This window comes from Mastacembelus armatus, chromosome 9, assembly GCF_900324485.2.
Source record: "Mastacembelus armatus chromosome 9, fMasArm1.2, whole genome shotgun sequence".
Lineage (NCBI taxonomy): Eukaryota > Metazoa > Chordata > Actinopteri > Synbranchiformes > Mastacembelidae > Mastacembelus > Mastacembelus armatus.
Genome location: NC_046641.1, coordinates 10,776,773 through 10,795,622, shown reverse-complemented (window position 1 = coordinate 10,795,622; position 18,850 = coordinate 10,776,773). Strand labels below are relative to the sequence as shown.

The 18,850-nt window shown below is 40.0% G+C and overlaps 1 protein-coding gene across 2 annotated transcripts in view; it reads left to right on the top strand.

Annotated features, from left to right (window-relative positions):
* The window catches only part of LOC113138710 (RCC1 domain-containing protein RUG3, mitochondrial-like), a 274,667-nt gene that overhangs the window by 544 nt on the left and 255,273 nt on the right, over positions 1-18,850 (top strand). For both annotated transcript variants that reach the window (XM_026321378.2, XM_026321377.2), the window contains exon 2: positions 2,468-2,649. In XM_026321378.2, coding sequence (XP_026177163.1) covers positions 2,468-2,649 — 182 coding nt within the window. The remainder of the gene's footprint in view (positions 1-2,467; positions 2,650-18,850) is intronic.

Here is an 18,850-nt window from a genome sequence, read left to right as displayed (position 1 = left end):
CGAGTTGCCAGATCCTGCTAGAAGTGTGATGCATTGACCGTCGGGTAGGAAACTCGGACAAACAGATGTTTATGTAAGTTATGTTAGGGTTCATTACACTGTGGGTTCTGCTCAGTTCAAATTGTAGAAAATGTTGGACTTCTCTGCTGCTTTTAGAATTGAAGAAATACTAAAACAGGCAACAGGGAGTGCTGACATCATTTCACTTGTTAGAAGTTATTTCTTTATATTGCAAGCATGTTGGATTTTATTTACTACAATAATTAAAGTTAATTCGTCTCCTTTTTACATAAAGTGACTGTCAACGATGCAAAAGAATGTAAACTAAGTTTATAGTCGGGTGAAGGAAAACTGCTGTATATTTAAATTTAGCCACAAAAAATGTGTAGAATTGTATAATAGCGTTTTTTCTTTATATTGCAAATCTGCACAATCCTGCTTTTAAATATTGCCCTAGTTTATTAAATAATAATCTCATCTCAATCAGGTGGTGTGGTGTCAACAGAAGGTGCTATGGAGACAGTTACCCTGTCAGTGTGGTTGAGTCAAGGCCAAAAGACAACTAGACCAGTGTGAGAAAAATAAGAGGAGTAGTTTTTTAAAAATCCTATGATGATTAAAATGTCTCATTATTATAATTAAGCACAACTTGAGAGAGGAAAGTTTCTATACCTTACTGGTATCTAGGTCAACGGTGCTCTTTGTCAGTCAAATATATCTAGATGGCTTCTGATAAAATATTTCCCTTTGTCACACAGTGACAGAGATTTCATAGCAAAACATTTCTACAAAATGCTTTTGTTAAAGGTGTATGAAAATTTCTTTAGCAGAGACTTGTTCAAGTGAACAAGGAATGTCATAGCTGACATAACTGGATATGTAGTGTCTGTTGTATTAGGTTGGTCCTTGATGGTCTTTGATTTGTCAGTTATTATGTCTTAAAGGTATCGGAACATAATTCCTATCAAAATACAGAACTAATGCTGACAGGGGTGGCAGACATTGGAAAGTTTGAGCTTTTCTTACTTGTTGCCGTCTTGTCTGGCTAAGTAGAATGTGTTTAAACCATAATTTGTTTATTGAAATATATTCTGTGTAAATTTCTAAATGATTCCCTACACCTGTCCCTGATTAGTGAATGTACGTATAGCGAATCATGGATGCAGTTTAATTGCAGTCAGTTGTGAACAGGAAACATATGAGTAAGTGTGAAAAAAAATGTAAAGTAATTACAAGTAAGAAGAGTGAGCAAATCAGATCCAGCTTAGGGCCTTCATTAAGCTAAGGACAGCCCTGCATGCTACGAAGCTCATCTGCATAAGATAGAGATAATAACATTTGTCCATTATGGATTGCAGAAAGCCAGCTGTAGCATAACACCAGATGCAGCTTCAGATGACACAAAGACATCATTACTGAAATGTTGCTTTAGTGTAGTTAGTTTAAAATTTTTTCAACAAATGACCATTATTAGACAGTCAATATGAATTTTAAAATGCTATGTTATGCTGAACACCAAATAAAAGTAAGTGCTATTCTATAGGACTTGTTCTTTTGTAATTGATCTATTAATGGCAAAGACTTAAATCTCATCCCTCAGTAGAAGCTCATTAATCTATGCTGTGAATGTGGTCCTAGTTGGGTAGGTTGTATCCCTGCATAGGGAGAAAGGGTGCCTTGGTCAAGTCCAGTCTTTATTAAGATTAATGAACAGCTTGACATTTTTAGTCCTCTGTCTGAATCGATAATTTTAATACTCATGAGGGCCAATGGGGATCTAAGCTTGCGGAACACACGTTGTGGCCACAGGGCGCATGTTAAATGTCCAAGTGGTAATCAATGCAAAGAAATTAGCTATTGATCGCTTTTAGTTTTGTAATAGGTTATCTATTGGTTTGCTCTTTCGGAAAATTCCAATATCAGTCGGATGGAATTGTGCTGGTAATATTGCTGTGGGGTGTGTGTATATGCGTGTGTATATGCATGCACATAAACCCAGCTTCCATGTGTGTGCAGGGTCACATTCTAATTAGCACAGAGGGCAGATTGTAAATAAACATGGTTGAGGAGAATATTGGTGATCTGCATCAGATCCACAGTTCATTACAAATAAGGCTGGGAACTTCAGATTGGCTTCATGCAAGCTTAATGCTGACTTGAAAACCAGCTGTTTTAAATTTTAACATTTTCCATTTCAATTCATACCACTTCATGTGGCACCAGATCTTTCATATGCAAGAAAATCAGAAAGATATATTTCATATGTTTATTGATGTGTGAGGTGAAAATACAGGCGATGGAAAAACTATGGCTATATCAATATATATGTTTACACCAGGACCTACTGCATAGTACCTAAACTGAGTGCTGATGTCACTGATGCACCCTGTTTTTTTATGAATATAATAAAGTTAAAGCAAAGTATTAATGTAAACTTTATTCACTTTTATTTTGTCTGTGTTCCCAGGCTGTACAGTGAGTTGGATATGGATCTGCTTTGCTGGGGTAGTGGGGAGCTTGGCCAGACTGGATGTGGCAGGCTGGGGGACATTGGTCCAGAGGAGTCCCATATGAGAGGGTTCACGGTGGCTCGGCTGGGCACGGTGAAACTGCTGGCCTGTGGATCCAGTCACTCCATTGTGGTTACAGGTACCTTTCCTGTTGTATATTATTGGATAGTGTGGATCTCTAAAGAGCATTCATTATTTTGGTATGAGCTGATACATTAACTTTAATTTAGATATTATGCTTGATTTTTGAGTGTTTGTGTGCTGTATTGGATGTTTTCTGAGAGCAATCAAAATACAATAATAAATAAAAAACAAATTTGTTCTTGATTCAGCATATAGGAAACATCGCTTATCATATTGTCCAGTAATTTTAGTCATGGATTCAGTCATGGATTACCATGATTAAATTTACAGTGCATTACTGGACGTATTGGTGTCTAATGCTAAGGGAAATGTATTCTTTTGTCTTGAGCTACAATTATCACCAGTCTGTCAAAGTGTTGGTACTCTAAGGTTGATCAGCTGAAAACTAAGGTTATCCAGTGAGATTTTAGAATGTTTAGAAAAAATTACCTTAGCAAAACATTTAATCAAAAGATGTGTAAGCAAGGAAGCCTAAATAATCAACAACCACCAGACATAATGTCTTACAGTAGCGTGAACATGTGGAGTATATATACAGCTGCCAGAAAACAGTTTTATCTGATGGTACAGTAAAGGGGTATTCTGCATAAGTTTCAAACATAGGGGCATATAGATAGGGTTTACACACAACATGAAGTGCCCATGAGGTAATACTGGCCTGCTTATTTGCCAATTTGATAGAAACCCTGATGACAGGAAGAGAAGAGGCTCCTTTATTACATTAGCTGGCAGTAGTCATAAATCAGTAGTATAGATAAGTCTTACATATCATCTCAACACAGGAATCCTATACCTCTACAATCATTACAGGAAAAAAGGTGACATTTTTGATTGATTAAAATGGTGAAGGCTAGCTTAGGCTAAATCATGTTAAGTGATGTGACATTGCAGTTTCACATATCATATTTCTGTCAAGACAATGATGGTGGAAGGCATTGTCAAGGCATGATATCTGACAACAGCAGACATCTGGAAGGACCAGAGGGGATTTATGGGAAGGTTTTAGTGGTCTGAGGGAGATGAGAGAGAGTAAAAAGTGGTCCTTTTTTGTACATTGTCACTTCTCGGGTGACTGTAAATTTTACTCCGGTACTGTTGGGAATCGGAGACATTTACACATCCTGACAAATTGCCTGTTGTAAAAGTATTTACTGGTCTTGTCCTCCCTTTATTCTTGGTCAGCTTGCAAACACATAGCCCACTCACAGACACAGAAATATTTACCCACAGCAAATTTATGTGACACACGTTTATGTGGTGTACCTGAGCTCTAGCCCAAGATATGTTATAATGGTGTCATGTTAAGATTACTGCTCTGCTGTTAATGTTTTAATATAACAAGTCTCGAGTAGGTCATGATAGTTTTATGTCTGCCACACTGTGTCACATTTCTGGTCATTTAGCCAAATCAGCACAGGGAAAGTCTTGTTTGTTGAATAAGAGCTTAGAAGGGGTGTATAAGTTGCAGACCACAGCGTATGCTGCTGTAACCCACTAACACTTACACATGCATACACTTTGTTGTACATAAGCTGCCACAGATTAAGATGAACTGATTAAAGGTTGGGGAACCACTTTGTCTTAGTGGTTAGCACTCACAGCAAGAAGGTTCCTGGTTTGAAACCCGTCAGGGGCCTTTCTGTGTGGAGTTTCCATGTTCTCCCTGTGCTTGTGTGGGTTTCCTCCAGGTACTCCGGTTTCCTCCCACAGTCCAAAAACATGTATGTCAGGTTGATTGGTGACTCTAAATTGCCCATAGGAGTGAGTGTGAGTGTGTGAGGTTGTTTGTCTCTATGTGGCCCTGTGATGGACTGGTGACCTGTCCAGGGTGGACCCCTGTCTTTCACCCAAAGAGAGCTGGGATAGGCTCCAGCTGATCCCTGTGACCCTACATAGGAATAAGCAGGTATAGATAATGGATAGATGGATGGAATATTAAAGGTTATCACCCCAGCAGTTGTCACGGGCCAGCATTCACTGATCAACTGTAAACAAGACCGGCCTTTGGGATTATTTGTTTGGGGTCATGTGAATAGTACATATTTGGGTGTGGGTTTTGTATTTGTGTTTAGACTGAAGTGTGACAATCAATTGCAAGTGTCCTTTACCACACATCTTGAAATTCTGCTAATTTTAGAAACTTATTGTCATAAATGTAATAAAATTACATTTATGACATTTATTTTGATTTATGTTGATTCAGTGTAAATACGAGACTGTAAATTGGCATTTACTTTATAGTACAAGGATCTTGTCCTCAGATAAGAGTGGAATAATTACCTCTGAGTAATGTAGTCTTCTCTGTTGACTTTTTTTGTCCATGTTCAAATATTGGTCCACGTTTTAGAAAAGCATTATAAAATGTTACCACTGGGTGGCACTATAAGCTTGCCAATAAGAAAGTATAGCAGAGGGAAGTGGGTGGGGGTAGGCAAGCAGAGGGAGGCCTATGCTTACCTCACACTCAGACAGAGCTATAATTTACTAATAGTGCGGGAGCCGCCATTGCTGTTATCTTTTAATAGATTTGTACGGGGGAAAGCAGGTGCCTGTTGTTAATGTGTCCAATTGCCCAAGTTGCCTACAGAATTTAGGGCATCCATCACTGTCGGCGGCGGTGACACCCTGTCGTTCTACTTCACACGGCGGGCCGGCCGGGCTGGGCTGGTAACAGATGAGGCTTCTCTCTCCTCCAGACGCCCACAGTCACACAGAAACGACTGCCATACGTGCTTGCACATGCATACACACACAAAAAACACTCAAACCTATAACACGCTCTTGGAGGGCAAACTTAACTTATACCCATTGCAACAGAAATGACATATAGCACATAAATTAAATAATGTGATTAAAGAATATATACAAGCATTTTTACCACCAAAAGGTTTGAAAGGTTTTTAGGAATTTGTGGTTTTAGAGGCAGAAACACACCATTAGAAATAATCTTAGCAAACTTTGCCCCTCATTTCTGTGAATTCTTCTTGAACTTACAGTTGCAGCTTTGAGCTTAGCCAGGGGCACCATGTTGCTTGCAGGTTTGCCCTCCGCCCTGGAACACACTCAATGCAGCTGTGTTTCTTTAGACCCGGGCTGAGAGCTGGGAGGGTATACAGAGGTGCCTGCTAATACCTTGTTAGGGCTGTTTCAGTTGCGAGGTCTCAGAGAGGTCAGTGTCAGTACTGCTTTAGTTCGAGGCCCTTGATCTGGTGGATGTTGGTGTAAGCCCAGTACTCATGTGCTGGCTGTTTGTGACCTACCCTGATTTTCATCAGGAAGGCTTGCTTTTCCAATTCCCATGAACTTGGAAGTCAGTTGTCTTGTTCAGGAATGTTACTTTGACTTTGGTATTTGGATTTTTTTAAGTAGCCCTGCAAAGGACTGGTGACCTGTCCAGGGTGCACCCCTGCCTTTCACCCCTAAGAGAGGTGGGATAGGTTCCAGCACATCCCTATGACCCTTAATAGCAATAAGTGGGTATAAATAATTGATGGATGGATGGAATTTTGTAAATAAAAACAAATCTTTTACATACAATCATTTGTTAAAACCTCTATTTAAGAAAAATAGTGACAGGAGCAGTATATTATCACATGAAAAAAATGACAGAGGACGGAGGTGGGTTTTTCTCTGCCCTTTCTCTTGTTTTTTTCCCCTAGTTTTCATATCAGTTATGAACCATGCTTAGACCTCGGTGTCAGGTGTTAAACAGCATATGAGGTCTGTGACCCAGTTGCCTAACCCCCTCTTCCTCTCTGACGTCTCTCTTAACATAAAACAGAGCCTCCACTCTTACTCTAATTGTAACCATCATGTTACTTTTGCTGTTTTCTAGTGTTTCCCCCTGAATGCTCTTGATAAGCACTGCACCAGTAATGAGTCAAATGCTACCTTCACTCCTCAGCTGTGAACACAGTTACTTCCTCAACCCAAAATAGTAGTAATGTAATGACTTCATGCACCTGTTAGCAATAAGAAAGACTGTCTGGAATTTTTTAAACTGCATAATATACCATTTGTCAGTAAAAGCAAATATCCTGTCCTCTTTGACTCATCTCTCTCTCGTCTCTTCAGCTATGTAAAGGTGTATAGCTCTATTTATTCAGTTTAATGATGTGCATTAAAATAGACATAGTTTTCTATGAGTAATTTGATCTTGAAATCCAATACCTTTTGAGCCCCCCCCCCCCCCCCCCCCCCCCAAAAAAAAAAACAACTTCTGAAGTAACAGGAATGGACAATTGACCTGCCATCTACTAAATCCTTCTTGGCATTGAGGACATATACATCTCTGTAGCATCACAGAGCTTGAATGAGTGAGAGAGCGAGACAGACGGTGAGAGTGAGACAGGTTGGGACACAGACAAATAGAAAGACAATCTCAATGGCAAAGAAAATTCTTTAAGGTTTACACATGACCCTCCTTTCCAAATCACCAATCATAGCCAGGTTCTGCCTTGAGGAAAAGGCTCATACAGACTTGAGTGGCTGGTCTGTGAATGTATAATCCACTTGGACTGTCAGGAAACTGTGTTGTTAATATGGAGGCCTATTTTCTGTTTTTTTCTTCTGTCTTTTTCTTTAAGCCATCTATGCCTGTAGGCACATACGCTTTAACCTGTGTATTTTATTGTCTTGTTTAATGTTTGTCAAAGACTGCAATACTCTGAATAATTCCAGGAAGGTATTGGCCATCCCCCTGCATGACAAGTCCAATATGTCTGCTTTGGGCCCAGCAATGAAGGAGCTTTGGTAATAATTTGCCGTTTAGCTGTGTTGATGTTTTTCTACTATTTCCCAGTTGGGAAAGGTGAATGAGCGGAAAAAGGGGGAAAGGGGAAAAATAACCCCTCTCTGCTTCTCATCCCCTTTCTCACTCACTGTTCTTTCACTCTTTCTTTCTATCTCTCTCTCCTCCTTGATCTCTGCTAATTTGGTTGAGCAGGTTGAGCGTTTAGTCTTGCACTCAATTGCTTTTTAAGGTTAATCGTAGGACAGGAGTGTTTATGTTGCCGTAATATGGGCTTAACTCTCTTTCAGTGAAGCATGGAGCACTTGAAATATGTAGTTCACCATCTCGCTGCCCCCACCTCTCTTCCTATTCCTCCGAACGTTATGCAGAACAAAAGATGGGGAAAAGTCTTGCCAATTAGCAGCTAATGAGACAAGCTTGTGAGGATATCCAAATCCTCAACGTGTTAACGTTTACGACTCCCCACCCCATCTCTCGACTCCTTCAACCTGAGCTTCCCCCATCTGCCCTTGCACCCAGCCTCTTGTAAGGCGACGAGGGCACCTCTGAGGCCCTCTGTTTGATTATTCACACATGGCTGTGGCCCTGCTGCTTTGAGCGGCAAATAGGAGAGGAAGAAAGAAATGTGTTACGTATGGTTATTGTAAAATTGCTCAACTGACACATGGCCAAGGCTCTCTTCTTATTTTTAATTTCATTTTTCCTTTTTACCTCCCTTCCACCCCCCTCACACACACACACACACACACCACTCTTCCACATTTTCTATAGATAGATAGATCGATGCAATGAAGTACTCTGTCCCTTGCCATCCGTTCTCAATTTTCCTTAATATAGTAAAGCCAGAAACTGGGTGGGTAGGTTGTGGTTGAGAGGCTGGTAAGGGAAACACATTTGATAAGTGAAAAATAATATGCCAAGAGAAAAACCAGTCATCTCAGTTACTTTTGACATGCCTTTTATCATAGATGTCTGTGTTGCAAGTGAAAATAAAATCTGCTTTTGTAATAGAGATCTTTGGACAGCCTTGAATGATTTGCCACTACTCCTTTCCGGCCTCATTTTCTCCAGAGCGTGTATTGGGAGTGTGTTTGGAATCTCAGTGGGGAAAATCAAATGCGAGTTGGCCTGGAAATGTTGCAGTAAACGGTGAGAAAAAGCAAACACTGGCCAGATCAGTGAATATCATGCAGAGTAATGTTTGGACTAGAAAAAAGAAATGTGTAATGGAACAGCACAAATTCCACTCTCTAAAGAGACTTCTAATTGATTCTGTGTTTCATTGCTAGTTTTCTCAGGCAGAAATGGACATCTCATTTTATTATGAAAATAGAGCAATAGACACTTAAATGGATGCCATGGTTGTTATTGAGATACAGGTCTCGAGTCATGTGGCAGTAGATGATAGCTTTTTCTTAAATTGTATTATCTTCCATGAAGGTAGCAGGGAGTAGCAGTTTGAATACCACCTTAACCCTGACTGAAACAATTAAATGAAAAGCAGAGAACTCAAAGAGAGGTTTGGGAGCACAAAATAATCCAGGGCTCCACTTGATATGTTATTTGTCAGGGCAGTACATTTGTGCATGTTAACTAACTGTGCCACTGGACTTGGCCTGCTCGTAATAGGGTTCCAGCACAAACATTTTCTCTCAGGGATTTCTATTATTAATTCTGTCTGAACACATCCATAAATGAATAATGAAATAAATAATGAAAACGTTATTACTTTTGGCAGCTGGGTCATTTCTCGTTTCCTGCTTTTTCCTCCGCTTGTTTCCTACTAATTAACTTTCCAAGGAGTTGTCCTCCTTTTCACAAAATGAATTTCATCAGCATGGTAGGGCACTGAAAGTGTGAGTACACAGTCTTGTGAAAAGACAACAACCTGAACAATACAGTCCTTCATTGGTCGCTCATCATTTAAAGGGAATCCATTTGCACACAGCTGCAACATAAGATATAACATAACATAACATAACACATAACCAATGTTGTATGAACATTTTACCACCTTAAGCCATACAAAATAATGTATACCTACCATTCGCTTTACTGAAGTCCAGAACAACATGTTATGGGCTTACTTCCCTACTTACTTCACAATAAGTTGTGAAACAGAAAGGACTTTGTAATATCTTATTTGGCAAATGAAGGTTTCCCTCTCCCTTCCCACCACTCATCTCCCTCCTTTCAGATGCCTGCCCCCTTGCCCTGCACCATGCTGTTAAATGCTTGTGTGCTGGGACAGAGGCTTGGCGATAAGTAGCCCTCATTTTAATATGGATTTTAAAGAGCGCAGTAAAGCTCGAACCTCACTAGAGGTCCCCCATCCCTCTGGCATTTCTGTATAGATGACCCATCTCTCTCTCCTCATTAGAGTCATTTCAAAATCTTTCAAACTGCTCCTTCCTTCTCTCTGTGTTTTACTGTTAATTAGTTTGCTTTGTAAGGTTAGACGTACGGACGGAGCAACTTTGGGAGTGTTTGGCTGCCATCTGTGTGCATACGGCTCTAACTATGTACAGATGGTGTGCGCTTCCAGACAGGTTGCTTCTTGTGGGGAAAAAAGCATGAGAGACGGTTTTGGTTATTTTAACAAGATTTATGGCCATTCTCACAGGTAACTGTTTGAGCTGTAATGATGATTGTTAGTCAGCTGTCAAAAGAATAATTTAGGGCAAAAGTAAGTAAGAAAAAAAGAATGTATGTTTCTTAATTTCGATGTCCTTTGTCTGGAATCTTTTAGAAAACATACTGAAATTCTGGAAAACCTACATTATTATTATTATTATTTTTTCTTTTCTTTTACTGTGAAGCATATTGAACCAATTGTGTTGTGGCTGGTCCAGAAAACGCTCATAATTTGGCCAAGTTAAAACACCATTAGCCACTCAGTGAACCAGTGAACCAGGTAAGTAGAGAAAAAGGCAGAGATTGCCAAATAATTGCTTGACAAGGTCACAAAATTAGAAAACATAATCAAATAAGTAGCTGAGCTGAATTATTTATGACTTGGATGCCCACATTAAAATGTCACTTTTAAGTCATGATTAAATATATGTTTAAAATTTGCAGTCAATATAAGACAAAACAAAACAAAAAATATGGCTCTAATATAGCCTATTCATTTTTTTTTTTTCTTTCTGTGTGACTTCCTGCCTAAACTGCAAGGTGCCTCTTGCTGGTGGGAAACCTGCCCTTGTCAGGGGCGGTTCACTGGCTAATGCTTTCTACTGGGCATTGTGAATGACCCTCCCACAATTAAAAAAGGGTTAGCAAAATTATTGCTGGCCTCCTGCCACATACTTTATGTGACTTAGCAGTGGTCAGAGACAGATTGTGGGCCTGAAGTTCCCAAAACGTGACTTTTTCTATCAGCCCAGCTCTCTTAAATTACCCAGTGCAATTAGCAAATTGAAGGAAACTCAGGAGAAGGAAGTTTTGCTGTAGATGAAGGAACAGAACACAGACTCAAATACAATGAACACCCTTATTGTTCATGAAGCTGAATGTTTTTCTTGCAGTTTTTTCTTTGATACCGAGTAAGAGCTAAACGTGTCCATCTACATCATATTTACCAATTACTGAGTAAAGCGTGACCCGTAGAGTCACTGGTTCAAAATAAATCTTCATGGTTTTGTATATAAGTAAAAAAAACTATTTTCATACTGTTACTCATAGCCAGTCGGTTCATGCAGCTCATCTATAAGGCAGTGTATATGCTTGTAAGGGACATAAAATGTTGGTTCTTAGGTATTCAGATTGAGTTAGAGATGTGAGAAGTGTACATAAAACTAGACATGAGAAAAAGATGAGCATTTTCACAGTAATGTCGCAGTTTTGTCAAACACCATCAAATAAAGGTTTATTAATGATTATAATTTGCTGTGCTGACACCTTTTTTCATGATGAAATGGAGTGTTGAGGCTGGGCTGAGAGGTATTGCAGTGCGGTGTCAGCGCTTATGGAGTCAGTTAGAAGAGAATCTGTCATTTCATTGAATTTGCAACAACATTATTCATTATCATGTATTGACGCATGGAACTTGGTGTGACAGGTCACAAATGACATATATATAGTCATTTATGCTACTCAGTGTTTTCCATGCATAGTTGTTCAAAATGCTGGAAAATTAGAAAGGTAATGTAGTCCATCTCTACGCATTGTACATTTTTATTATACCTTGATTCAGGCCAGAAACACAAACTTTTTATTTAGTCTCATGACACTGTTTACTAATAACAACAAATGAATAAAGCAATTTAAATATATAAAAACTCATTTGGACCAGCTATATAATGTCGCTAAATGAAAACCCTATTGTCTGGTGTTTTTAAGTGCTCAAACCCTCTGCATGAGCAAAGAGGATCTCACTACCAGTGTCTGAGAAAGCAGCCAAAAAAATACTAGGGAAAAAAAGATTGCTTTGTTCATTTCTTCCCCCCCCCCTCTTTTTCTCTTTCCCACTCTCCCCAAGGTTCTATTAGGAAATAGATCCCAGGTGTTCGATAAGCCTGTAGTGGACATGACAGCAGTGCAATCAAGTGTATAAATTTAATTGCAGGCTCATTTTGTGCCGTTTATTAGCCGTTTAGGGGCACATCGCTCCACTTGAACCCTGTTATTGCCAGACAGAACAGCTGTTTGGTTCCTTTTTAACTGTTTGTCTCATTGCATAGTTTTGAAAAAGTACATACTTAAATGCCAAATGCTGCTTTTGAGAAATAGAAATTCTATTTCAAAATGCTATAAATTAGCATTTTTTAAATACACTTAATCATTATACAATTTGAGGAAAAAAACATTAAATACATTTAGGTAATAGAAGAAGCAAGAGACTGCAATAGTATATTTAATTTAATAAATTTTATTTTCATTGGAAAACTAAAATGGAAGTAAAAAGACTGTTTTGTGCACTAATTTGTCTAAATTGTCTAACTGCGTGGAATTTACAAATAGTCTAAAAATACAAAATAATTTTTTTCAGCCTAAAAAAGACAATGCATTAGTGCACACACAAGCAAAGTAAAAGGGTTAGATTGAGTTCTTTTGCAAAGCCTGTGTGGCTTTTGCTGAACTGGCCTCCGTTTTTGCTGCTGGACGGTGCCACACACTTAGAAGCGGAAGATGTACCAGCTGTAGTTGAAACCTTCTTCTGGTCCGACAACCCATTAATAAAAAGCCTAGAGAAAGCTGTGTTAATTGTTACCATGCACTCGGCCCCGACATTCCTATAAATCACCCGACTAATTGCAACAAATTGTGGGCTGACATTAAGCTATGATTCCGAACCGGCAAATATTCATCAACATTGCAACTAGCCCCATAAAACACAGAGCCGGCCGTTTCCCAGACCAAACATATATCTAACATCTAACTCCCCCATTAGTTATGGAAGTTTCTTGTCCCCACCATTTAAGTGCTGCATGGTGAGTGAATGAGACGCCATCTTATTTATTTATTATATTCCAGGCTAAAGCCGAAGTACTGGCAGTCATATGACCAGTCATGGACCTTGTTTTCCATGTTACCCTTGGAGCCTGGTGTGTTGTGCTTACTGCCGTATATCGATTACTGTGTTCCTTGTCATAACAGAATTACCTTGAAGCGTTTCTGTAAATGCAAGGCTCCTTGGAGTTAGACTGTAAAGAATGGAGCAGTAAAAATGTGCTTTATCAGTATTTATCTGACAGTTTCAGTTTTTATGAATAATAAACCTAAAATGAACTATCCAAAATGAACAAAGTCTACACTATTTCTTCTCAGTATCATTGCATTTTCCAGTATTACTTACAAACTGCTCATTACGCAGTAGGTACTTAGAAAGGGCTTGAGCCATCGCCAGGCAGTCATATGTTGGAGCATTTAACCTCCCATGCAATGTTTATTTCATGCAGACAAAAGGCTAGTTAAATCTCTTTCTCTACGCTCTGACAGGCACCATAACTGTCACTGCAGATGATCTATTTCTCAGCCCAATGCATTACTACCACTAATGTTTCACTATCCTGCCAATTCACCCTGGTACTGTTCAAAACACCTACAGTATGTGTCAAAACAGTACTTAATAGGCTGTCCCCTAGGTGTGCATCAGCAGCTAAAGATGTTGGAGCCAAAGGTCAGGATCTGATTTGTTATGTGGGAGTTTGCAGGGAATTTTGATGTGTCTTGATCAATTCCACACCCCAACATGCACATAAATCAATTCTGTATCTGGTAAGAAGGTATACATGGGTACACATGTGTTTGAGTGCACATGCGGACATGCTAACACACGCACAAATGGACTCATGCGCTAACATTCAATGCAATTAATCATAAATCTCCTTCAGCATTATGTGAGCATGTTTTTATATCCCCTGGTCTGTCCCGCCTCATCTATCCCTCTTCTTTAAATTGGTGAGATCCTCACCACCACAATAGCTGGCACTACCAGTGGGGGGTGGAGGTGGAGAAGTGAGAGCCAAAAAAAAAAAATCCTTCCTTTTGACACTGTTAAACATTGACAGGCTTATTACCGTGTTCTCTGATTCAGCTGGATGTGTTCAAGGATCTTCTTGGTGGTGAAAAAGGTCAGCTGCTCTTAGTTGTGCTCAGCTAGAATACTAATACTGTCCTTATTCAAATGATCTGCTCCAGCGCTTATTAAATTGATGGCCCAGGCGCTCTAATTTAATAGTGTTGCAGTCCAGGAGAGGGACACAGCTGCAGTCACCGGTGAATTAGGTGCTTCTGAGGCAAAGTTCAAGCCGGAGCCCCCTTTGCTTTTGGGATGCATTTTCCCCAGCAAATTAGCAGTCTGCGGCAGTGCACAATTAATTAGTGCAAACCAGGAAAAGCTTGTCATTTAATAAGGTGTTTTTTCACTCGCACCTCTCCCACACAGAAATATCTCTCCCTATCTTACCATTCCTCACCCCCCTTCACTAATCCCTCCCTCTTTTTTTCTCTGTTTTTCTCTGTATTCTACTCCCTCCCTTCTTCCACTCCACTTTACATAAACACAGGGAATTGATCCATCAAGCGGTGTGCTATTAATACTATTTAATGTATGTCTAGTTAAATAAAAACTGTAGCTTGGATATTTTCTGTGGTGTCAGTGTTCAAGCGCTCCATCTGGGTTGGTAAGGGAGAGAATAGTTGGGACCACTTGCTGATGAGTTCATCAAATCAATAACTGTGATTGGAGGATAGATTTAATGGAGGCGGATAGGCATAGTGAAACATAAGACATTTTAGGTTCCTGTGTGTGCATGTGTGTGGGAGTGTGTATATATGCCTGTTTGTGCAGTCTATTGTTGATTGTGTTTGTGTGCGTACACAACCTATAAAGCGGCACTTTTTCAGTGTTTAATTGGACTTCACATTAAGAGGCAATAAATTGTATGGGATGTGTTGTAGAATGAAGTGGTTTGCAACCTCAGCCAAACAATTACATAAATTCCACATCATATTACCCTTTAACCAAAGTTGGAGTTGATTAGTGCTGAGAAAAATAGAGTTTTGTGGGTGTAACAGTTTTTTTTGGTTGGAGTAAAACTTTGCTCAGCCTTCAGAGTAGGATGTATTTTTAAAATTTAATCTTTACCTTAGGTATTTTTATTCTCATCTGCTCTGTGTCTCTCAGAAAGAGCTGAACTCAGACATAGCATAGTGTGGCTGTGCCTTTATTATTTATTGCTAGAGGTAGACGGTAAGTGAAAGGCTAAACATGCAACAGCACATAAACTGAAAACTTTCAGTAAAAAAACGTAGTTCTCTCTCTCTCTCTGTGGGATTAAGGGAAATACAGTTTTTAAAACTATGAGATGTTCAGTGATTATACTCACTGTCACACTGTGTGTGAGAATGCTCATGCATACATTTTTATTGATAGTGACAAGAACAGAGAACATGATTTAAATGATGCCCTTTGACCTGCAGAATCTCCCTCCTGTGTAAGTTAAGTCTGCAGTCATTAGAAAAGGGTTGTTTATTAGTCCTAATGTTCTCCATCAACATTTCCTCCCACTGTTTTAAATGTTAAATGTTTATTTCAATTTTATAAGCAGATATAAAGCCTATGAGATGCCTGTAAGTGCACAATGAAATGTTCCAATTTAAATGCTGATTTTCAGCTTGAATTTCTGCACATGGTTACAGCATGCAAACACAATATAGGGTCTTACTGCAGCATTACAACAATACATATTAGTATATATGTGTGCCACCAGGACTTTATAATAATCAGTATTTAAAAATACATAGATAAAGAGTTTGTGAAGAAATACATGTTTATGGATGTATCTTTGTGTTACAGTTTTATCTTTCTAAAGATGTGAAGCTATACTGCTGAGCCCTACTAAAGATATTAGTCTTGGTGTTTAAGTTTTAATCACTTAGTGGATTAAATTAAATTATTTGTTAAAGGGTCTCACTGGTCCTGTTCTCTCAATTAATGCAGGTTTTCCCTAACCTTAAACCAACTATATTTATATAGTGAGGACCAACATCTGGTCCTCTTAAGAAGGTGAGTCCCCAAAATGTCTGCGATTTCGGTCCCCACAATGCAAGTAATACCACACACACACACATGGTCAGAGCCCTATACCATTGTCCTATTTAGAGGCTGAAGGCTGAATGCTGAACATGTAGTACAGTGGGCCATAAATAAGAGTGGTGGGACTCTATCGATGCTGACGGAGGTCTCTCTCCCACTGCGCACACACACACACACACACACACACACATACAACACACACACATACAACACAGAGCCTGGCCCAGTGCCTGCTTGTTTTCCCCCCTAAAGTAATCGACTCTGGTGAAACCAGTCAGCATTGTCGTTCTCAGATTGATGTGACCTTGATGCTGTTTAGTGTGGTGATTTGTTTATTGGCACTTATTTTGATGCATGTGGAAGTGAGCCTTAAAAGCCCCACCACACACATGCACAGAGTGAGGAAGATGAAGATGGGGAAAACAGCTAGAAAGATGGAAGGGTAGAAAAAGTGAGGGAGATAGAATAGAAGAGATATACTCCCGGGGCAGATTACATAATACATCATTCACAAAGAATTGTTGCCAATATGTCTTTTATACTCCTTAAATTGCCGTTGCCATCCCAGGGCCCCCTCTGCGCTTTGACAAACACATCACAACACACACAAACATATTGTATTCTCTCTCTACAGTTTGTGTACAGTTAGTGTAGTCTATCACAGGCCTCCTGGGATGCTACTGTGTGAGGAGAGGAGCTGGTGCCGAGGAGTACTGTACAGTACTGATGGAGCTGTGTTTCTGTTAGGCAGTGAAAACAAAGTCTCCCTGATGCACAGTGGAGTGTAGGGGGATCAATAGATGTGGAGTGCTTCATTTCCTCAGGCTTCTGCTGAAGAAACACTCACTGATGTGTCAGTGTTGCTGCAGTTGTTGCTTTGACATAGAGGAGATACCAAACCATCTGGCTGTGCTGTATGAGAGAATGTGGAATCATAAACACATTCCCATGCACACAATTTGGATTTTCATGGACGTACAATATGATGAGGGAAAGGGAAAATAAAAGGTCAGTGTTGTGTGTAATATTGTACTTTGTTAGAATAACAAGAAACAGGCATGGACTATAGGGGAACGGTTTAACTGACACACAGGATATAACAAGGCATGAGCTTGAGTGATGGAGAAGGGTTTGGCCACTACACAGGATGTAACAAGACATGTGACTGTGTACTGGGAAGGGTTTGGCTGGTGCATGGGATGACACAGGGCCAGAGCCTGGGGCAGCCAGGAAGAGGGGAGAACCCAGCTGTCACCTCAGTCAGCCCCTTCTCTGGGGGCAACTGTCAATCAGCAGCCTCTCATATCGCTCCGCCATTGAAGCTAATTGCTATTGTCAACCCCAGAGACCTAGAGGATTCTTATGCTAGTGCAATTGCCCTTTTGGAGAGTGAATACTGCCTCCAAACATGAGATTAAAAAAATGCAGGAACTCCAGAGAAGCAAATCAAAGGTGGTTCTGGTAAAGCATTAATAAGGCATTAGATAAATGAAAGGCAGATCACAAAAATTACCTCAAACAGCATACATCCAGGCCCACAGAGTAGAGGCTCAGCTATAAGGGAATGTGGTAATGTGGCTTAGTGGCATCATTCAACAACACATAAATATGCATGCTGTTACACAGTCTCTCTTTCGTACACGTTCACACGCAAGCCGGCACACATATGCACATAGCAATAGACCTAATGAAAATAAGATGGATGCTCTCTGAGAGATGGGTGGCTGTGTTATTAATTGCTGTCTGTCCCCTCCTACTGATAATGATGGGCTGTATCCTGGAGAATTTGCAGGGAATAGATTTTATTTGGACGGATTATTTATTGTCCTTCTCATTGGAGGGGTGGTGTGTTTAGAATAGTGAGGGTTTAAATAATGGCTCGTGCGAGATAAGTTCTCATGTTAATTTCTCTTGTGCCTCTTCTTTCTTTGGCACCTTCTTAACCACGCCACCCTCATTATATAGATTTATCCACACAGACGCTAAGACTTCAGATGGGGTATTTGCAGCTTCACTTTTCCCTTTTTAATTTAAGGGCAAATAGCAAAAATGTGTTGTCTGATATGTTGATGGGCATTATAAACAGTTCTCACAGATTTGTAATCTTCCGCCAGCGGTATTATTGATATTCTAGTCCATCAGGACTCACTGCTGTTGTGCCAAGTCACAAGTGGACATGCAAATTTAAAGCAATTATTACAATAAAGATTACCATTCTGTCTACATGTATGGCCAATTGGCTGAAACAAAAGGACCATGTCACAGAGAGGACAGACAAGAAAAAGAGAAAAATGGGGGAGGTCTGACTCTGCCTCTTCTCCTTTGCTGCGTGTTTCTCACTCTCACACTCCCTTCATTTGTGCGAGTACAGAGGGGACAGCATTATCATAAGATAACACCCCACCACCACCACCACCCTCCATCCCATCACCCTCTCACAACCCATAAATCAGGATGCTGGTGTCATGGCGGCTGGAGGCGTGGTAGCTGTGGTGACATGGAGGATCCTGGTGTGGGTGTGAAATCACTTGACCCTCAGCATTAACCTTTCTGGTGTGAATGGCCGCTGCTCTCCTCAGCAGGCTGGGAACAAAAGAGGCCTGGTATTGATTAAACTCTGCCGTGCACACTTGATATTAAACACTGGCTTAGATGCCTGTGTTCCCTAAACCTCTCTTGCTCAACAGGACTTTTGCATTACCTCACTTATACAGAAGAAAATTTCATAAAATGCCTCCCTCTGTTGTCGGTTATGATACTCAGATGCCCGAACAGATGACTCTTTGCATACGCAATAGCGTACACAAGCCGATATGGACACAGTGGCTAAAAAACTGCAGGGCTGATTATGGCTTTAGGGGAAGCCAAAGGTCACGAAGAATGATAGAGAAAAAGAGAGCA